General features: G+C 43.5%; 1 protein-coding gene across 3 annotated transcripts in view; it reads left to right on the forward strand.

Annotated features, from left to right (window-relative positions):
* Window positions 1-22,950, forward strand: part of tmem71 (transmembrane protein 71) — an 84,525-nt gene that overhangs the window by 42,147 nt on the left and 19,428 nt on the right. The window contains exons 4-11 of one of the 3 annotated variants that reach the window (XM_072251701.1): window positions 220-423; window positions 6,753-6,925; window positions 17,008-17,199; window positions 17,476-17,544; window positions 19,227-19,302; window positions 19,881-19,945; window positions 20,032-20,099; window positions 22,792-22,949. In XM_072251701.1, the coding sequence (XP_072107802.1) occupies window positions 220-423; window positions 6,753-6,925; window positions 17,008-17,199; window positions 17,476-17,544; window positions 19,227-19,302; window positions 19,881-19,945; window positions 20,032-20,099; window positions 22,792-22,839 (895 nt within the window). In that variant the 3' untranslated portion in view covers window positions 22,840-22,949. Of the gene's footprint in view, window positions 1-219; window positions 424-6,752; window positions 6,926-17,007; window positions 17,200-17,475; window positions 17,545-19,226; window positions 19,303-19,880; window positions 19,946-20,031; window positions 20,100-22,791; window position 22,950 lie in introns of those variants that run through there. The other 2 variants (XM_072251700.1, XM_072251702.1) reach the window with 2 other exon arrangements.

Raw genomic sequence — 22,950 nt, forward strand, 5'->3', positions numbered from 1 at the left:
GATGGAGCTACTGCCAAATTGAATGTGGCAGGAGAGAAGGTGGTGGACAGTAGGACTAGGATGTTGGATTGAAATGGGTGGCCTCTGGGAGATCTTGGTGACCATCCTTTCACTTCCACAGATACTGCTTGACGCCATGAGTTCTTCAAGCATCTGCAGTCTCCTGTTTGCCTTAATAAATCGCGCAGTTTTCTTTCTTTTGTATTTTGTTGCTTCCAGCATCTCACTGATGACCAATGAGAGCCCTTATTCACCTTGTCACCTGAACCTTCTGGGGGGCTCCCCCTGCGCGTGCCGTCGGAGTCCACGACTGTTGACTAATGGTTATTATGATGTGAGTGAAGAGAGTTTCATTGATGAAGAAGGGAATATTACCTTAACTCCATCCAAAATAAACATCAGCTACAAGGAAAACCTGGTAAGGTGAGTGTCTGTTCCCAAACACAGCAACCACAATGGATACAACCTGAATCAGGCATGATATTCAGCTTGGGTATTCTTACCAGATCGAGGATGAAGGATTATCTTTATTTACCAGTTACAGTTACTATACGATATGAAGGTAAGCTGGCCAATAATATCGAAGATGGTAGCAAATGTCTTTTCAAATATACAAGCAGTAAAAGAGTGACAAGAGTGGATGTTGGAAAATGAAGTTAGAGAGATAGTAATGGGGACCAGGAAATAGCAGATGAACTGAATGAATATTTTGGATCAATCTTCACTGTGGAAGACACTTGGAGTATGTTTAAAACTTCGAGAGTGTCAGGACAGAAGTGAGTACAGAGGCTATTACTAGCAAGAAGGTGCTTTGGAAACTGAAAGGTCCAGATGATGTATACCCCAGAGTTCTGAAAGAGGTGGCTGAAGAGATTGTGGAGGGATTAGTAATGAACTTTCAAGAATTGCTCGATTCTGGAATGGTCCCAGAGGACTGGAGAATGCCAAATGTCACTCCACTTCTCAAGACGGGAGAGAGGCAGAAGAAAGGAAACTAAAGATGAGTTAGTCTGACGTCAGTGGTTGGGAAGATGTAAGAGTCGATTGTTAAGGATGTGGTTTTGGGGTAATTAGAGGCACATGATAAAATAGGATGCAGTCAGCATTGTTTTCGCAAGTTAATATCCTGACTGACAAATTTGTTAGAATACTTTGAAGAAATCGGGTCAGCATTGGTCATATTCTGCATGGAGGCTGGTGACCAGTGGTGTGCATCAGGGATCTGTTCCAGGACCCCTACTCATTGTGAGTTTTATAAATGACCTGGATGAAGAAGTGGAGGGATGGTTTAGTAAATTTGCTGATGACACAAAGGTTGGGGGTGTTGTGGATAGTGTGGAGGGCTGTCAGAGGTTACAACAGGACATTGATCGGGTGCAAAACTGTGCTGAGGAGTGGCAGATGGAGTTCAACCCAGATAAGTGTGAGATGGTTCATTTGGTAGGTCAAATATGATGGCAGAATATAGTATTAGTGGTCAGTCTCTTGGCAGTGTGGAGGATCAGAGGTTATCTTGGGGTCCAAATCCATAGGATGCTCAAGGCTGCTACACAGGTTGACTCTGTGGTTAAGAAGGCATACAGTGCATTGGCCTTCATCAATTGTGGGATTGCATTTAAGAGCCGAGAGGTAATGTTGCAGCTATGTAGGACCCTGGTCAGACCCCACCTGGAGTACAGTGCTCAGTTCTGGTCGCCTCACTACAGGAAGGATGTGGAAATCATAGAAAGGGTGCAGATGAGATTTACAAGGATGTTGCCTCGATTGGGGAGCATGCCTTATGAGAATAGGTTGAGTGAACTTGGCCTTTTCTCCTTGGAGCGACAGAGGATGAGAGGTGACCTGATAGAGGTGTATAAGATGATGAGAGGCATTGATCGTGTGGATAGTCAGAGGCATTTTCCCAGGGCTGAAAAGGCTAGCATGAAAGGGCATAGTTTTAAGATGATTGGAAGTTGGTACAGAGGAGATGTCAGGGGTAAGTTTTTTATGCAGAGAGTGGTGAGTGCGTGGAATGGGCTGCCGATGATGGTGGTGGAGGTGGAATCAATAGGGTCTTTTAAGAGGCTCCTGGATAGGTACATGGAGCTTAGAAAAATAGAGGGCTATGGGTAACCCTAGGTAATTTCTAAAGTAAGTACATGTTCGGCCAAAGGGCCGGTATTATGCTGTAGGTTTTCTATGTTTCTAAATAACAAGCAGGATGGGCAAAGGTGAATTAATGGATGTTGTGTATTTGTATTCTCAGGAGGCCTTTGATAAAGTAATGCGCGTGAGGCTGCTTATCAACCTACAAGCCCATGGTATTACAGGAACGACTCTAGCATGGATAAAGCATTAACTGGTTGGCAGGAGGCAAGAGTAGGAGGAAAGGGAGCCTTTTCTGATTGGCTGCTGGTGACTATTGTTCCACAGGGGTCTATGTTGGGACCGCTTCTTTTAACGGTATATGTCAATGGATGACGGATTTAGCAGCTTTGTGCCCAAATATAGAAACAATACAAAGATGGATAGAGAGGCAGCTATAGTTGAGGAAGCAAGGAGGCTGCAGAAAGACTTGGACAGTTTGGAGGACGGACGAAGAAGTGGCAGCTGGAGTACAGTGTTGCAAGGTGCTGGGTCGTACACTTCAGTAGAAGGAATAAAAGCATAGACTCTTTTCTAAATGGGGAGAAAACTCAAAAATCTGAGATGCAAAGGGAATTGGGATTCCATATGCAGGATTCCCTACAGGTTCAGTTGCAGGTTGAGTTGGTGGTGAAGAAGGCAAATGTAATGTTAGCATTCATATCAGGAGGAGTAGAACATTAACAACAAGAATGTGATGCTGAGGCTTTATAAAGCACTGGTGAGGCCTCACTTGGTGCCCATGTGAGCAGTTATGGGCCCATTATTTAAGTAAGGATGTGCTGACACTTTGTGTATCTGAAGAAACTTTTGGTATCCTCTTTCTGCATCAATCTTCACAATTGATTAGCCAGATGTTGAAGGGTGTGAGGGAACAGAAATGAGTGCAGTTACTATTACAAGGGAGAAGGTGCTCAAGAAGCTGGGAGACCTAAGGGTACATAAGTCAGAGGGTGGTGAATTTGTGGAATTTATTACCAGAGGCAGCTGTGGAGGTCAGGTCATTGGGTGTATTTAAGGCAGAGCTTGATAGGTTCTTGACTGGACACAGCATCAAAGGTTATGGGGAGAAAGCTGGGGACTGGAGCTGAGAAGGGGAAAAAAGGTTCAGCCATGATTAAATGATGGAGCAGACTCGATGGGCAAAATGGTCTAATTCTGTTCTTGTGTGTTATGGTCTTATGATCTAATATTATGGCTGGCTATCTTTCATATTCCATCTTTACCTTAATGACTTTTTAAGTTGCCTTCTCTTGGTATTTAGAAGCTTTCAAATCCTCTAACTTCTTACTAATTTTTGCTCTATTATGTGCCCTCTATTTGGCTTTCATGTTGGCTTTGACTTCCCTTGTTAACCACAGTTCTCATCTTGCCTTGAGAATACTTCTATAGAAATCTCTTTGAGAGGTATGTATCCTGTACCTTCCAAATTGCTTCCAGAAGTTCCAGCCATTTCTGTTCTGATGTCATACTTTTGCCACAGTTCTGGATCTCCTGCCCTCCCAGTGAGGGAAGTGTCCTCAAAGCATCCCCATGTCCAGCACCCTCGGGGTCCTCAAATTTCATAGAAACATAGAAACATAGAAAATAGGTGCAGGAGTAGGCTATTCGGCCCTTCGAGCCTGCATCGCTATTTATTATGATCATGGCTGATCATCCAACTCAGAACACCGCCCCAGCCTTCCCTCCATACCCCCTGATCCCCGTAACCACAAGGGCCATATCTAACTCCCTCTTAAATATAGCCAATGTACTGGCCTCAACTGCTTCCTGTGGCAGAGAATTCCACAGATTCACCACTCTCTGAGTGAAGAAGTTTTTCCTAATCTCGGTCCTAAAAGGCTTCCCCTTTATCCTCAAACTGTGACCCCTTGTTCTGGACTTCCCCAACATCGGGAACAATCTTCCTGCATCCAGCCTGTCCAATCCCTTTAGGATTTTATACGTTTCAATCAGATCCCCCCTCAATCTTCTAGATTCCAACGAGTACAAGCCCAGTTCATCCAGTCTTTCTTCATATGAAAGTCCTGCCATCCCAGGAATCAATCTGGTGAACCTTCTTTGTACTCCCTCTGTGGCAAGGATGTCTTTCCTCAGATTAGGGGACCAAAACTGCACACAATACTCCAGGTGTGGTCTCACCAAGGCCTTGTACAACTGCAGTAGTACCTCCCTGCTCCTGTACTCAAATCCTCTCGCTATAAATGCCAGCATACCATTCGCCTTTTTCACCGCCTGCTGTACCTGCATGCCCACTTTCAATGACTGGTGTATAATGACACCCAGGTCTCGTTGCACCTCCCCTTTTCCTAATCGGCCACCATTCAGATAATAATCTGTTTTCCTATTTTTGCTACCAAAGTGGATAACTTCACATTTAGCCACATTAAATTGCATCTGCCATGAATTTGCCCACTCACCCAACCTATCCAAGTCACTCTGCATCCTCTTAGCATCCTCCTCACAGCTAACACTGCCACCCAGCTTCGTGTCATCCGCAAACTTGGAGATGCTGCATTTAATTCCCTCATCCAAGTCATTAATATATATTGTAAACAACTGGGGTCCCAGCACTGAGCCTTGTGGTACCCCACTAGTCACCGACTGCCATTCTGAAAAGGTCCCGTTTATTCCCACTGTTTGCTTCCTGTCTGCTAACCAATTCTCCATCCACATCAATACCTTACCCCCAATACCATGTGCTTTAAGTTTGCACACTAATCTCCTGTGTGGGACCTTGTCAAAAGCCTTTTGAAAATCCAAATATACCACATCCACTGGTTCTCCCCTATCCACCCTACTAGTTACATCCTCAAAAAATTCAATGAGATTCGTCAGACATGATTTTCCTTTCACAAATCCATGTTGACTTTGTCCGATGATTTCACTGCTTTCCAAATGTGCTGTTATCACATCTTTGATGACTGACTCCAGCAGTTTCCCCACCACCGACGTTAGGCTAACCGGTCTATAATTCCCCGGTTTCTCTCTCCCTCCTTTTTTAAAAAGTGGGGTTACATTAGCCACCCTCCAATCCTCAGGAACTAGTCTAGAATCTAACGAGTTTTGAAAAATTATCACTAATGCATCCACTATTTCTTGGGCTACTTCCTTAAGCACTCTGGGATGCAGACCATCTGGCCCTGGGGATTTATCTGCCTTCAATCCCTTCAATTTACCTAACACCACTTCCCTACTAACAAGTATTTCACTCAGTTCCTCCATCTCACTGGACCCTCTGTCCCCTACTATTTCTGGAAGATTATTTATGTCCTCTTTAGTGAAGACAGAACCAAATTAATTATTCAATTGGTCTGCCATGTCCTTGCTCCCCATAATCAATTCACCTGTTTCTGTCTGTAGGGGACCTACATTTGTCTTTACCAGTCTTTTCCTTTTTACATACCTATAAAAGCTTTTACAGTCAGTTTTTATGTTCCCTGCCAGTTTTCTCTCATAATATTTTTTCCACTTCCTAATTAAGCCCTTTGTCCTCCTCTGCTGAACTCTGAATTTCTCCTAGTCCTCAGGTGAGCCACTTTCTCTGGCTAATTTGTATGCTTCTTCTTTGGAATTGATACTATCCCTAATTTCTCTTATCAGCCACGGGTGCACTACCTTCCTTGATTTATTCTTTTGCCAAACTGGGATGAACAATTGTTGTAGTTCATCCATGCAACCTTTAAATGCTTGCCATTGCATATCCACCGTCAATCCTTTAAGTGTCATTTGCCAGTCTATCTTAGCTAATTCACGTCTCATACCTTCAAAGTTACCCCTCTTTAAGTTCAGAATCTTTGTTTCTGAATTAACTATGTCACTCTCCATCTTAATGAAGAATTCTACCATATTATGGTCACTCTTACCCAAAGGGCCTCTCACGACAAGATTGCTAATTAACCCTTCCTCATTGCTCAAAACCCAGTCCAGAATAGCCTGCTCTCTAGTTGGTTCCTCGACATGTTGGTTCAAAAAACCATCCTGCATACATTCCAAGAAATCCTCTTCCTCAGCACCTTTACCAATTTGGTTCACCCAATCTACATGTAGATTGAAGTCACCCATTATAACTGCTGTTCCTTTATTGCACACATTTCTAATTTCCTGTTTAATACCATCTCCGACCCCACTACTACTGTTAGGTGGCCTGTACACAACTCCCACCAGCGTTTTCTGTCCCTTAGTGTTATGCAGCTCTACCCATATCGATTCCACATCTTCCCGGCTTATGTCCTTCCTTTCTATTGCGTTAATCTCTTCTTTAACCAGCAACGCCACCCCACCTCCCCTCCCTTCATGTTTATCCCTCCTGAATATTGAATATCCCTGAACGTTGAGCTCCCATCCTTGGTCACCCTGGAGCCATGTCTCTGTGATCCCAACTATATCACAATCATTAATAACAATCTGCACTTTCAATTCATCCACCTTGTTACGAATGCTCCTTGCATTGACACACAAGCATTCATCAATTCTTGTTTGGAGGGTAGGATATGGTTGCATTTGGACATTTGAGGTGTGTGTTTATCCATCGGTAGAAGTGGCTCAGGGCATTGGAGCTGATATCTAACACCCTATTCCATCTCCAGTCCTATGCTGAAGGAACTGATTTTGCAATCCTACAGAGTTTTCCGACGGAGGAGAAAGGCTCGTCGATCGTTTGCAAGCTTCTTTTCCATGGATTCCTCAGGTTCGTGGCTGAACAGCCAACTCTTCAGTGGAGCCAGTTATCCCCTTGCAGAATCCTCATGGATTGATGAGGGAAGTGATTGTGACGCCAGCTACAGCCAAAAATACGGTATGGAATTTCACCATTTCAAAGTCAAGGTTATTGTCATCTGCACAAGTACACGTGTGTACAGGTGAAATGAAAAACTTACTCGCAGATCACTTAGACACAGAGCATCCGAAAAGCAGCAGTCACAAGAAAAACATAAAAACATTATAATTTTTGTTCAAATAAAACACAATCAGAGCAAAGCAAGCCCGTTATAGTCCAAAGTGGTCACAGTAGTGACTAGGGTTGCACAGCTTGGCTCAAGAACCAAATGGTGAAGGGAGGTAACTGTTCCTGAACCTGGTGGCGTGAAGTTTTAGGCTTTTGTACCTCCTGCTCGGTGGTGGTTGTCAGAAAGTGACATGGCCCGGGTGCTGGGGATCTTTGAAGAAGGGTATTGTCGTCTTAAGGCAGTGCTTCCTGCAGAGACGACTGATGGTGGGGAGGTTTGTGCCTGTGATGTATTGGACAGAATCCATTACTCTTTGCAGCTTCTTGCATTCCTGCCCATTCAAATTGAACTTGACCATAATGCAACCACTCAGGATGATTCAGACCACAAGGCCAAAAGCTATAGAAGCAGAAGTAGGCCATCTGGCCCACTTGGCCTCCACAGTCACTCGTGGCAACAAATTCCACAGATTTACCACCCTCTGACTAAAGTAATTTCTCCACATCTCTGTTCTAAAAGGATGTCCTTCAATTCTGAAGTCATGCCCTCTTGTCCTAGAATCCCCTAACATGGGAAATAACTTTGCCATATCTAATCTGTTCAGGCCTTTTAACATTTGGAATGTTTCTATGAGATCCCCCTTCACTCTCCTGAACTCCAGGGAATACAGCCCAAGAGCTGCCAGACGTTCCTGATACAGTAACCCTTTCATTCCTGGAATCATTCTCATGAATCTTCTCTGAACCCTCTCCAATGTCAGTCAGTGTATCCTTTCTAAAATAAGGAGCCCAAAATTGCACACAATACTCTAAGTGTGGTCTCACGAATGCCTTATAGAGCCTCAACATCACATTCCTGCTCTTGTATTCTATACCTCCAGAAATGAATGCCAACGTTGCATTTGCCTTCTTCACCACCGATTCAACCTGGAGGTTAACCTTTAGGGTATCCTGCACAAGGACTCCCAAGTCCCTTTGTATCCCTGCATTTTGAATTCTCTCCCCATCTAAATAATAGTCTGCCCATTTATTTCTTCCACCAAAGTGCATGACCATACACTTTCCAACATTGTATTTTATTTGCCATTTTTCCCATTCCCCTAAACTATCTAAGTCCCCCTGCAGGCTCCCTGTTTCCTCAACACTACCTGCTCCTCCACCTATCTTTGTAACATTGGCAAATTTAGCCACAAATCCATTAATCCCATAGTCCAAATCATTGACATACATCGTAAAAAATAGCGGTCCCAACACCGACCCCTGTGGAACTCCACTGATAACCGGCAGCCAGCCAAAATAGGATCCATTTATTCCCACAACACACATCAAAGTTGCTGGTGAATGCAGCAGGCCAGGCAGCATCTCTAGGAAGAGGTACAGTCGACATTTCAGGCCAAGACCCTTCGTCAGGACTAACTGAAGGAAGAACTAGTACGAGATTTGAAAGTGGGAGGGAGAGATCAAAAATGATAGGAGAAGACAGGAGGGGGAGGGATGGAGCCAAGAGCTGGACAGGTGATTGGCAAAAAGGCTATGAGAGGATCATGGGACAGGAGGCCCAGGGAGAAAGAAAAGGGGGAGGGGGAAAAACCCAGAGAATGGGCAAGGGGTATAGTCCAAGGGGCAGACGGAGAAAAAGGAGAGAGAGAGAAAGAATGTGTGTGTGTATATAAATAAATAACGGATGGGGTACGAGGGGGAGGTGGGGCCTTAGCGGAAGTTAGAGAAGTCGATGTTCATGCCATCAGGTTGGAGGCTCCCAGACGGAATATAAGGTGTTGTTCCTCCAACCTGAGTGTGGCTTCATCTTTACAGTAGAGGAGGCCGTGGATAGACATATCAGAATGGGAATGGGACGTGGAATTAAAATGTGTGGCCACTGGGAGATCCTGCTTTCTCTGGCAGACAGAGCATAGGTGCTCAGCAAAACAATCTCCCAGTCTGCGTCGGGTCTCGCCAATATATAGAAGGCCACATCGGGAGCACCGGACGCAGTATATTACCCCAACCGACTCACAGGTGAAATGTTGCCTCACCTGGAAGAACTGTCTGGGGCCCTGAATGGTGGTAAGGGAGGAAGTGTAAGGGCATGTGTAGCACTTGTTCGGCTTACAAGGATAAGTGCCAGGAGGGAGATCGGTGGGGATGAATGGGGGGACGAATGGATAAGGGAGTCGCATAGGGAGCGATCCCTGCGGAAAGCGGAGGGGGGAGGGAAAGATGTGCTTAGTGGTGGGATCAAACCCACCGCTAATACCCCACCTCCCCCTCATACCCCATCCGTTATTTATTTATATACACATATTCTTTCTCTCTCTCTCCTTTTTCTCCCTCTGCCCCTCTGACTATACCCTTGCCCATCCTCTGAGTTTTCCCCCCCATCCCCCTTTTCCTTCTCCCTGGGTCTCCTGTCCCATGATCCTCTCATATTCCTTTTGCCAATCACCTGTCCAGCTCTTGGCTCCATCCCTCCCCCTCCTGTCTTCTCCTATCACTTTGGATCTCCCCCTCCCCCTCCCACTTTCAAACCTCTTACTAGCTCTTCTTTCAGTTAGACCTGATGAAGGGTCTCGGCCCGAAACATCGACTGTACCTCTTCCTCGAGATGCTGACTGGCCTGCTGCGTTCACCAGCAGCTTTGATGTGTGCTGCTTGAATTTCCAGCATCTGCAGAATTCCTCGTGTTTCCATTTATTCCCGCTCTGTTTTCTGCCGACCAGCCAATGCTCCACCCACACTAGTAACTTCCCTGTAATTCCATGAGCTCTTGCGAAGCAGCCTTATTTGTGGCACCTTGTCAAAGGCCTTCTGAAAATTCAAATACACCACATCTACTACATCTCCTTTCCTCAAACAATTACACTAGGTTAGTCAAGCAGGATTTTCCTTTAAGGAAACCGTGCTGGCTTTTGCCTAACTTGTCATGACCTCCAGCTCTGCTATCACCCAACCCCAGTGGGGGAAAAAACTGATCAAATCTCTATTACGCTTCCACAACCCTCTGATCCTTTTCTCTACTCTTGCAGTGAACCTGAATGAAATCACTTACTCTCAGACTTGTGATGTCCAGATTAGTCGCTGGTCAAAGATCTACTACACCACTGGGATCTGCTGCTCTCTTCTGTTTACTTGGCAGTGGACCTGAGTGAAATCCCCTTCTCTCAAATTTCCGATGTCTGAGAAGTCACTGATCAAAGCTCTACTACTAGATTCTGGAATGGTTCCGGTAGAGTGGAAAATTGCAAATGTCACTCCACTCTTCAAGGGAGAGAGGCAGAAGAAATGAAACTATAGGCCAGTTAGTCTGACCTCAGTGGTTGCGAAGATGTTGGAGTCGATTATCAAGAATGAGGTTTCAGGGTACTTAGAGGCATCTGATAAAATAGGTCATAGTCAGCATGGTTTCCTCATGGGAAAATCTTGCTTGACAAATCTGTTGTAATTCTTTGAAGAAATAGCAAGCAGGATAGACAAAGAAGTATTGGTTGATGTTTTATACTTGGATTTTCAGAAGGCCTTTTACAAGGTCCCACACACGAGGTTGCTATGAGGCCATGGTATTACAGGAAAGATTCTGGCATGAATAAAGCAGCGGCTGATTGGCAGGAGATAAAAAGTGGGAATAAATGGAGCTTTATCTGCTTGGCTACAGCTGACCAGTGGTGTTACATGGGGGTCTGTGTTGGGACTGATTATCTTTCCATTATATGTCAATGACCTGGATGAGCATTGGTAGCTTTTTTGCAAAGTTTGCAGACGATATCAAGGTAGGTGGAGGGGCAGGTAGTTTTGAGGAAGTAGAGGTGCTACAGAATGATTTAGAAAGATTAAGAGAAAGGGCAAAGAGGTGACAAATGCAGTACATTTCGTAGAAGAAATAGAGAGATGATACCATAAGACCGTAAAACATAGGAACAGAATTAGGCCATTCAGCCCATCAAATCTGATCCACCATTCCATCATGGCTGATACCAGATCCCACTCAACCCCACAGACCTGCATTCTTGCCATATACAGTTGAAGTCATATGTTTACATACACCTTAACCAAATACTTTTAAACTCAGTTTTTCACAATTCCTGACATTTAATCCTAGAAAACATTCCCTGTCTTAGGTCAGTTAGGATCACTACTTTATTTTAAAAATGTGAAATGTCAGCATAATAGTAGAGAGAATGATTTATTTCAGCTTTTACTTCTTTCATCACTTTCCTAGTGGGTCAGAAGTTTACATGCGCTTTGTTAGTATTTTGTAGCGTTGCCTTTAAATTGTTTAATTTGGGTCAAACATTTTGGGTAGCCTTCCACAAGCTTCTCACAGTAAGTTGCTGGAATTTTGTTCCATTCCTCCAGACAGAACTGGTGTAACTGAGTCAGGTTTGTAGGCCTCCTTGCTCGCACACACTTTTTCAGTTCTGCCCACAGCAACTTAAAGAGTGGAGTGAAATTTGCTATCTTCCAGTCGTCTGGGACCATGCCAGAGTCAAGTGATTCTTGAAAGGTCATGACCAATACATCCGTTGTCTCTTTAGCAAACCCTCTCAGGACTCTGGGATGTAGTCTATCTGGCCCAGGTGACTTATCCACCTTAAGACCTTTGAGTTTGCCTAGCACTTTTTCCTTTGTAATAGCAATGGCTCCCTGACCCTCACGGACCTCTGGCACACTACTAGTGTTTTAGTGTACTACCAGTGAAGACCCAAGCAAAGTACTCATTAAGTTTATCTGCCATTTCTTTGTCCCCCATTACTACCTCACCAGCATCATTTTCCAGTGGTCCAATATCAACTCTCACCACCCTTGTACTCTATATTACTGAATCAACTTTTGGTAACTTGCTTTATATTATTAGCTAGTCTGTCCTCATATTTCATCTTTTCCCTTCTTGTAGCTTTATTTGTTACCTTTTGTTGGATTTTAAAAGTTTCCCAATCATCCAACTTCCCATTCATTTTTGCTGCCTTATATGCCCTTTCCTTGGCTTTCATACAATCCTTAACTTCCTTTGTTAGCTATGGTTGCCAACCCCTGCCATTTGAGAACTTCTTCTATCGACGTATCTATCCTGCATCTTGAGAACTAGTCACAGGAACTTCAGCCTTAACTGCTCTGCCGTCATCCCTGCCAGTATCCTCCTCCAATCCACCTGGGCAAGCTCCTCTCTCATGCCTCTGCAATACCCTTTATTCCATTGCAATACAGATATATGTGAATTATGCTTCTACCTCTCAAATTGTATATGAACTCAATCTTGTTATCATCACTGCCTCCTGTGGGTTCTTTTACGTTAAGTTCCCTACTAAGATCTGGGTTATTACACAACACCCAATCTAAGATAGCCTTTCCCTGAGTAGGCTCAAACACAAACTGCTGCAAAAAGCCATCTCGTAGCCATTCAACTGTCACGTACCCTGTGACAGGTTAAAGAGCCAGCAGAGATGGAAAACACTTTGGAGTCCAGTATTGCTATTAACTAATGGAATTTATTAGTAACTACGCAATATGGTAATATAAATGCAGAGATATCAGACAGGTTAGCAATGATTATATATACAAGTAAGTGTGGAAATATATGAAAACCAAGCTTCTTCAAGTCTAGGGATAAATAGATAGTCTTATGATGATGAGTAAAGATCACTTCAATTCGTGGTATTGACTTGAGTACTGATGGAGAGAGAGAGAGAGAGGGAGAGATTTGAGTCTTCAGGTGAGCTGATGCCATTGATCTTCCTGTTGTCCTCCGAAATCCTTTAGAAGTCACCAACTATGACCACCACAAAGGGGACCATTCTTCTGTGGTGGAGCTATTAACCCACAAATAACTCCCCACCAGTCACTCCCTTTTCACATTGTGAGAGCTACTGATCGATCCTCCAAAACCCACCTTTTCTGTGGGCACAACAAAGCTCATTCAGTGTCTAAAACCATGTGTCTCCAGGTCTAGCAGCTGACCTTCTATTTATCTCACTGTGCTGAATACCAGCTGTCTGTCAAGCAGCCTCTCCCTCCTCTCTCTGTAAGAACACAGAAGCTGCCAGTGTCCTTGTGGAACGTATAAATAAACTGTGATATCTATCTCTATCTCTATCTCTCTCTCTCTCTCTCTCTCTCTTCAAAAGCACAGTTCATATGGGTACTTCAGGACCCTGTCACACAACAAATTCCCTCTCTTGCAATCCAACACCAACCTGATTTACCCAATCACCTTGCAAGTTGAAGACCCCCATTGCATTCGTGTCATTACCTTATCACATGCCTTTCCCAACTCCCTTTGCAATCCCACCCCCCCCCCTTGGCTACTATTTGGAGGCCCTATATGTGATTCCCATAATGGTTTTTTGCACCTTTCAGTTTCTTAACCCCACCCACAAAGGTTCAATATTCTCTGACCCTATGTCACCTCTTTCTAAAGATGTAATTCCATCTCTTACCAACAGAGCCACACCATTGCCTATGCCTTCCTGCCTATCCTTTCGATATGAAGTATATCAAGCTCCCAACTCTGGCCTTCTTTCGGCTATGACTCAGTGATGCCCACAATGTCATACCAACTGATCTTTAATTCCATTGTCCACCTTATTCTGAACACTAAGTGCATTTAAATACAGCACCTTCAGTCCTATATTCTTTACTCTTTTAAATTTTGCCTCTGTGATACAATTTAACTCTTTGCTCCATCTGCATTTGTACCCAATCATTGGCTCATTCTTCCGTACATTCATGTTACACCCATCATCAACTTCCAAACTTGCTGGTTCATCCTCAGCTCTATCATACTGGTTTCCATCCCCCTGCAATATTAGTTTAAACCGCTCCCAACAGCTCGATTAAATCTGCCCGCAAGAATATTAGTCCTCCTTGGATTCAGGTGCAACCCATTCCTTTTGTACGGGTATGTATACAATCTTAGTGTTTGAGCAATATCCTCCCACATTTTCCTGATTGCTTGTACATAGCAACAGAGAACCAACATAAAGATTTTTACTCCCTCATGTTGTGAGATGGATGTAAGAAATAAAGTTCTAATTCTAATTCTTTGAATCCAGTCCAGTTTCAGCACATCCTTTCTAAGATAATGGGCCCAAAACTGTTCACAGTACTCCAAGTGAGGCCTCACCAGTGCTTTATGAAGTCTCAATATTACAACCTTGCTTTTATATTCTAGTCCTCTTGAAATCAATACTAACATTTGCCTTCCTCACCAGAGACTTGACCTGCAAATGGACCTTCAGGGAATCCTGCATAACTACTCCTAAATCCCTTTGCGCCTCAGCAAACTACTTGGCCCTCCACCTATCTCAGTGTCATGTGCAAATCAATTCCATCATCCAACATTGACATATAATATCAAAAGAATCCTTCCCAACACAGACCCTGTGGAACATCACTACTTACCAGCAGCTAAACAGAAAAGACTCCCTTTATTTCCACTCTGCCAATCAGCCACTGCTTTATTCATGCTAGAATCTTTCCTGTAATACCATAGGCACGTAGCTTGTTAAACAACCTCAAGTGCACATTCCCAAAGGATTTCTGAAAATCCAAGTGCACATCATTGATTCTCCCTTGACTATTCTGCTTATTATTTCTTCAAAGAATTCCAACAGATTTGTCAGGCAAGACTTTCCCTTGTGGAAACCAGGTTGACTACGGCCTATTTTATCATGTGCCTCCAAGTATCCTGAAACTACATCCTTAAAAATCGACTTCAACATCTTCCCAACCAGTGAAGTCAGAATAACTGGCCTATAATTTCTTTTCTTCTGCATCTTTCCCTTCTTGAAGAGTGGAGTGACATTTGCAATTTTCCATTCTTCTGGAACCATTCCCGAATCTAGTGATTCTTGAAAGATAATTATTAATGCTTCCACAAAATCTTCAGCCACCTCTTTCAGAACCCTGTGCATACATCATCTGGTCCAGGTGACTCATCTACCTTCAAACCTTTCAGTTTCCCAAGAACATTCTCCTGAGTTCTGTGGTGAAGACTGATGCAAAATACTTATTCAGTTTCTCCATAATTTCCTTGTCCTCCATTACTACACCTCCACTGTTATTTTCCGGCAGTCCGATATCCACTCTTGCCTGTCTTTTACACTTTATGTACCTGAAAAATCTTTTGGTATCCTCTTTATTTGGCTAGCTTACTTTTGTATTTCATATAGCAATTTTCATATTTTGTATAACAACACCTTATATTCTGTCTGGGTAACAACACCTTATATTCCGTCTGGGTAGCCTCCAACCTGATGGCATGAACATCGACTTCTCTAACTTCTGCTAATGCCCCACCTCCCCCTTGTACCCCATCTGTTACTTATTTTTATACACACATTCTTTCTCTCACTCTCCTTTTTCTCCCTCTGTCCCTCTGAATATACCCCTTGCCCAATATACCTTTGGGTCCCCCCCCCGCTTGTCTTTCTTCCCGGACCTCCTGTCCCATGATCCTCTCGTATTCCTTTTGCCAATCAACTGTCCAGCTCTTGGCTCCATCCCTCCTTCTCCTATCATTTTGGATCTCCCCGTCCCCCTCCAACTTTCAAATTCCTTACTCACTCTTCCTTCAGTTAGTCCTGACGAAGGGTCTCGGCCTGAAACGTCAACTGCACCACTTCCTAGAGATGCTGCCTGGCCTGCTGCGTTCACCAGCAACTTTGATGTGTATTGCTTGAATTTCCAGCATCTGCAGAATTCCTGTTGTTTTTGTATTTCATCTTTACTTCAATGACTTTTTCAGTTGTAATAACGAAAGGGGAGGAGGCAGGAGATTGGGGCTGAGAGGAAATTTGGATCAGCCATGACAAAATAGTGGAGCAAACATGATAGGCTAAATGGCCTAATTCTGATCCTGTATCTTAAGGTCATATGGTCTACTATGCTGCCACGACTCACTGCTCCCTTTTTCTGCTCAGGCAGTGGACCTGAGTGAAATACCCTCCTCTCAAACTTCCATGTCGGATTGGTCGCTGCTTAAACCTAACTTATTTTTATTGGTCCTAGCCAAGTGCCTGATTCTGCACAATCCAACATTCTGTGGCATGCAGAACGTCCCGACTGCCCCAGCTTGCTTCTTTTGAACTCCCTTTCCTGCTGCACAAAATCCAACATCTTCTAATTATGTGGTGCTTGGGGATAAAGTTAAACAGCCAAATTGCCCTGCACCTCATTGTTTATCTGCACTTCCCATTCTCTGTGGCAGCATTTTGCTCGTTTTACCTCAATGCACTGTGTAATGATCTGATCTGTATGTAAGGCAATGACATAGGCAGGAAAGCGGCAGAGATCCTGCACGTTAAATGTCTGGAGTTGGGAAGCAGGCTGAAGAGCAGGACTTCCAAGGTGGTAATGTGCGGATTACTCGCAATGCCGCGAGCTAGTGAAGGTGAGAACAGGAAGGTAGCGCATCCAGTGATTTCAGAGCTGAAGTCGGAACAAGTTGAACTTGTACTTCAGTATATGAAAGACGAAAAGATCAGTGAGGAGAAGGTTAACATGACTGGTTAGAATCTGCAACCTGGTGACTGTGAAGTCGGTGCAAAAAGCAAACTGGACATTGAAAACAGTTATGAATGGATCTTGAGGGGTGATTACCTGCAGGTGTACAAGAAAATGGGACAACTGAATTGGCCCACAAAGTGCCAGTATAGACTTGGCTAACATAATGATTCTCTGATTTTAAACATTTTGCATCCAAAGATGTTGATAATGGGACTGCACTGAAAATACTTAGCTGACTGTTTCCTATACAAATAGATATGACTTTCATTTAGACTTTTCTGTTTTTAACTGAGAATGCCAGTGCTTGCATCATTTTCTTTTCCTGCCAGTAGAATGTAACATTGTGAGAAAAGAGAGTGTAAATGTTTAAATATCTAACAGATAAAGATGTGTACAAGGTTATAATGCTAGAACATGCTTTGTGATTACAGGACAAGGTAGTGTGGATTTGTCCAGGACTGATAAATCTTGGTTATTAGAAGAAGCTCAACCTTTCATTGATGCTGAAGTTTTCTCCACTGAAGATCTACTGATAGACAGATCACAAAGATTCTTGGATCTTCCTTCTCATTCCCAGATCCGACCAGCAAAGTACTGCGTCAATAATGCGACAAATAGCCCAGGTGAGATGAGCTGTAAGTGATGTAAGAAGCGTGAACCTTTCCTGGGCGGGCTGTTTGGTAGTGAGATCAAGTGAGGAATAATCATCTTTTTGATTATCATCATTCATTCTGTTGTATTTTGTTTTACTAATTCAAACATTCTAGTTGACCCACTCCTAACCCCCTCTATCTGTTACTCCTGTCACTTCACTGTAAACACTTTAAGCCACTTTTTATAATGTTGTTTATATTGTAAATACACGCTGGTATTTATGTGATCTCTCTGATCTGTCTCAGAGGCCGATGTTAGGCTGTCTTTAAAGAGGGTGAACCCTCGCAAGGCGGACAGTCCCAATGGAGTACCTGGTAAGGCTCTGAAAACCTGTGCCAACCAACTAGTGGGAGTATTCAAGGACATTTTCAACCTCTCACTACTAAGGGCAGAAGTTCCCACTTAAAGGCAACAATTATACCAGTGCCTAAGAAGAATAATGTGGGCTGCCTTAATGACAATTGCTTGGTAGCACTCATATCTACAGGGATAAAATGCTTTGAGAGGTTGGTCATGACTAGACTGAACTCCTGCCTCAGCGAGGACCTGGACCCACTGCAGTTTGCCTATCACCAGAATGGCTCAGTGGCAGATGTAATCTCAGTGGCTCTCCACACGGCTTTAGACCACCTGGACAACACAAACACCTCTGTCAGGATGCTGTTCATTGACTATAGCTCAGCATTTAATACCATCATTTCCCCCTCCCATTTCAGACAGTTATGAAACCAGTTAGAATTCTCTCCACAGTACATCTGTAGAAACTTGCAAGTGTCTTTGGTGACATACCAATTCTCCTCAAACATGTAATGAAATATAGCTGCTGTTATGCCTTCTTTTCGGGTAGATGGAGCTCGTCAGCCTGGGAAGGCAGTCCATCTAAGAGAGGGAAAACTCTGATTTCAAACCTCCGCTGCCTTGCGGCCATACTCACTCATGGGGAAGGCTTCGGGAGTAAACCCTGAGGACAAATCCGGAGCTGGAGTCCCTAAGGCAGTCCGATGTTGCCTGCAACCTCGTTCTGGCAACTCCTGCGATGACACTGGTGCCAAGTTGTATCGGCCCTTGCCCTTCCCTTGAACAACGTCAGTGTCATGGAGAGGGGAGACTTGCTGCATGGGCAGCTGCCAGTCTTCCATACAACCTTGCCCAGGCCTGTGCCCTGGAGACCTTCCAGGCGCAGATCTATGGTCTCGCGAAACTAACAGATGCCACCATGCCTTCTTTGTAATTGCATCAATGTGTTGGGTGCAGGACAGATCCTCAGAAGTGATGACAGCCAGGAGCTTGGAACTGCTCACCCTTTCCACTGATGACCCCTGGATTTGGACTGGTGTGTGATCCTTTGACTTCCCCTCCATGAAGTTCACAATCAATCCTTTAGTCTTATTGATTTTGAGCAACCTAATGGATGTTGGGTCTGATATTTCAATACAAGGTTCTTTCAGAGATCAGGGAAGAGGCACAAATCTTGTTGCTTCATGATCATTGTATTAAGTGTTGATAGAACAAAAGAAAAGGAGCAGAAGCCGGTAGCAGAGGGATTAAAGACAAAGAGACTAAGATAACGCTCAGCATGGAGCAGACACTTTTCTACTACAGAGATAAGGAAAATTCCATTCACGTCTTTAGATAATAGTTAACCAATGAGAAAGCACTTATTCAAATTCTGCAGTACCAAATTAACCAATGGGAAAGCACTCACTCAAATAATATAGAACAAAGAAGCTTCCAGAGCTTTCCAGAATCATACTTTGCATAACCACTAAGTTCATACGAAACTTCCATAAAATACAAGCAGATAATAAATTGTTAAATTTCAAAGAAAATAACAATTAAACAGTCTAATCTAAGAATTAAGCAGTTGGATCCAACATTGTAAATATATATGGCAAATACAGTTGATTGTGTTACTAGTTAAGTTAGCCACATTTTTACTAAACAAACCATTAATGCTGTATCACTAATTAGAAGGTGTTTCTTGATTCTATTTCAGATTTAATAACCATCAGGAACTACTTCTCCCACCTGATAATTCTGGCCCTCTCCATCGCCATCACTGTATTCGCAAGGTTTGCTCATTTTAAGATTGACTGGAAGTTCTGATTTGATTTTAGTTTTATTGTTAATCCTCACCGTGGTGTGTGACAGATTTGAGTCGGTTTACCGACCCTCTGTCCACTCGTCCTTTCTGTGGCCAGGCAGAGATGGTGTACTATGTATACATCGAGTGTGTGATGTTGCAGCCTCTGAATATCTGAAGGGACAGCTCCTGACGTTCTGGCTGCACATCAATCCTCCACTCCTGCTCCACTGTTACTCAATATTGAGAGGAAGCGGGCCGCTGTGTGGCTCTCTTGTTTGTCCTGATCCTGGGCCTGGACCGGACAGCCAGTTATGAGTCCGAGTCACGGGTAGTCGAGAGCGCTGCCCGAACTAACTGCCTGCCCTTCTTCCGGGGTTCCTTTCATGCCCAGGTGACCTCAGAGAGGGAGCATGTGGTCATTATGAGTACAGTGGGCCCCTCAGGGAACTTAGTGTTTCATAGGCAATAGGAACTGTATTTTAATTTGAAATTGTTAACGGTTTTGTAAACCCCCGAACATGTTGTTATTTGAATAACATTTTGTATATTTGTAAAAAAAAACAGGTGCTTTCTCGGAGGAGTGATTGCTGCACTGATCAGTACCACACTGCTGTTTGCAACCGTACTGAGTACGTAAACATCTTGTGCAGTCATTTCCTTCTGACTTCCTACACTCATGTTAATGGTGAATTACAGTGCACCTTTCCTTTTCCAGCTACAGCAAGATCAGCATATCCTTATTTCATTAAATCACAGAAGATCCTACAACAGACACAAGCTGAGGTAGGGATGCCTTTTTATTGTAGACTGATACTTTATACTTTATTGTCGCCAAACAATTGATACTAGAACGTACAATCATCACAGCGATATTTGATTCTGCATTTCGTGCTCCCTGGATTACAAATCGATAGTAAATATTAAAAATTTAAATTATAAATCATAAATAGAAAATAGAAAAATGGAAAGTAAGGTAGTGCAAAAAAAAAACTGAGAGGCAGGTCTGGATATTTGGAGGGTACGGCCCAGATCCGGGTCAGGCTCCGTTCAGCAGTCTTATCACAGTTGGAAAGAAGCTGTTCCCAAATCTGGCCGTATGAGTCTTCAAGCTCCTGAACCTTCTCCCGGAGGGAAGAGGGACGAGAAGTGTGTTGGCTGGGTGGGTCGTGTCCTCGATTATCCTGGCAGCACTGCTCCGACAACAGACTGATGGGAACTGTTGAACGGTTGCACTGAAATACTTAAACCCTAAGCAGTCCCTAACCCGGTGGTAAGAAAGCAGTTATTGTGTACGCCATAAGACACTGGAGCAAAATGAGGCCATTTGTCCCACTGAGTCGAATCTGCCAATCCATCTTGGTTGAGTGAGGAACACCAAATGGGCAGGAAGAGGAAAATAAAACACAAGATGCTGGAGACATTTAGCAGGTGAGGCAGCATCACTGCGGAGAGAAGCAGAGCTAGTTTTTCAGGTTTTCAGCGGAACCAGGAAGAAAGAAAGAGCAGTCAGTGCTTCTCTTTGTAATGGCCTGTACTTTAATAGTTGTTATGCTCCCCATTATTAAATGCTGCCAATGGTGTGTGCCTCAAATAGCCTCTGACAGCTCCTGTCCTTCACGTGTGGCCCAGCTACTGGGCCTGGCAGGACTGTTTCTACCGACAGGAGTAGAGGCAAAGACAGTTTACTGGCGTCTTAAAACCAGTCACTTCAGGCAGCTCATCTAGGAGAGGGAAAACTGTGACCACAAAGCTCCGATGCCTTGCAGCTATACCCGCTCATGGGGAAGGCTCCAGCAGTAAACCCCGAGGGGAAAGATCCAGAATTGGAGAGCCTAAGGCAGACCTACGTTGAGTTCAATGCTGACCGGCAGCTCTGTGATGCCACTGGTGCCAAACTGTGATGGTCTCTGCCGTTTCTTTGGGTACATCGGGTGTGTAGCGAGAGGGAGATTGCTGTGTGAGCAACAGCTCACGCTTCATATCATACTGGCCTGGCTGGGGTATTGGCTTGTGCATGGTAGCTAGCATGCAGCATCAATGGTCGACCCTAACCAACAGAGGCCTTCAGATCTCGAGATTCACTTACGCATGTGGTTTCAATTCCGAAAATTTTTCGATCTTAATCAATTTGTGCTAGCAATTCCTATTATTGGCAATATATTCTTTCTCCCTTCCTCTACGGACCGTGCCTTTCAAATTTGGAAGACTAATGGTATATCACGGTTTTTGGACTTATTTTCAGATGGCTCCCTTATGGCTTTTGAACAGTTATCTATGAGAGGGGATCTCATAGAAACATTTTGAATGTTGAAAGGGTGGGACAGAGTAGATGTGGAAAGGTTGTTTCCTTTGGTGGGTGAGTCCAGGACAAGAGGCCATAGTCTTAGAATTAGAGGGTACCCAGTTAAAACAGAGATGAGGAGAAATTTTTTTAGCCAGAGGGTCGTGGATTTGTGGAATTCGTTGCCACATACAGCTGTGGAGGCCCGATCATTGAGGGTGTTTAAGGAGGAGATTGACAGGTATCTAATTAGTCAGGGTATCAAGGGATATGGGGAAAAAGCCAGAAATTGGAACTAGATGGGTGAATAGTTTAGCTCATGGGGGTGCTGCAGAGCAGACTCGATGGGCCGAATGGCCTACTTCTGCTCCTTTGTCTTGTGATCTTGTGAAATACAATTTACCAAGAACACACTTTTTTTTAGATATTTGCAAGTTAGAAATTTCCTAAATACCATACTTTCTTCCTTTCCGGTGTTACCCCCTACAAATATTTTAGACGCTATCGTTAACCTTAACCCGTGTCAGAAAGGTGTAACGGCTATTATTTATAATACTATCATGAAACTTAGGATAGCTCCATTCGATAAGATTAGGACTGACTCGGAAAAGGAATTGGGTCTTACTATCCTGGCAGAAGACTGGGCTCATATTTTACAACTTGTTAATACTTCCTCTATCTGCTCCAGGCACTCCTTAATTCAATTTAAAGTTGTCCATAGAGCACACATGTCTAAAGATAAATTAACTTGTTTTTACTCTCATATTAACCCTCTTTGTGATAGATGTCATGGGGAGATTGCTTCCTTGACCCATATGTTTTGGTCTTGTCCTACTCTGGAAACTTTTTGGAAAGACGTTTTTAATATTATCTCAAAGGTTTTGAATAGTGATATTTCTCCCCATCCTATTACTGCTATCTTTGGATTACCTAAAACCTCTAGTAATTTATCCCCCTCAGCGCGTAGAATGATTGCATTTCTTACTTTAATGGCGAAAAGATATATCCTACAACATTGGAAGGAGATTAATGCCCCAACTACGGTTTTTTTTGGTTTTCTCAAAAAAACTGTCTAAATTTGGAAAAAATCAGAAGTAATCTTTATGATACTTCAGTTAAATTTGAACAGACCCGGAGATCTCTTATTCAACATTTTCATTTAATGTAACTTTTTTTTTCTCTCTGATCATATAGACACTCCCTTCGTGGATTTTATCTTCTACTAGTGGAGGTCTGGTTTGAGGATGTGATTGTTTAAGCTGTTTAAGTCTACTTTGTACCTAGTTAGCCCATTGCTTTGCTTTGCTTTGTAGGTTAGTTGCACGGTGGGTTTTTTTGGTTTTTTTTTCTACT

This window comes from Mobula birostris, chromosome 1 (assembly GCF_030028105.1).
Source record: "Mobula birostris isolate sMobBir1 chromosome 1, sMobBir1.hap1, whole genome shotgun sequence".
Classification (NCBI taxonomy): Eukaryota; Metazoa; Chordata; class Chondrichthyes; order Myliobatiformes; family Myliobatidae; genus Mobula; species Mobula birostris.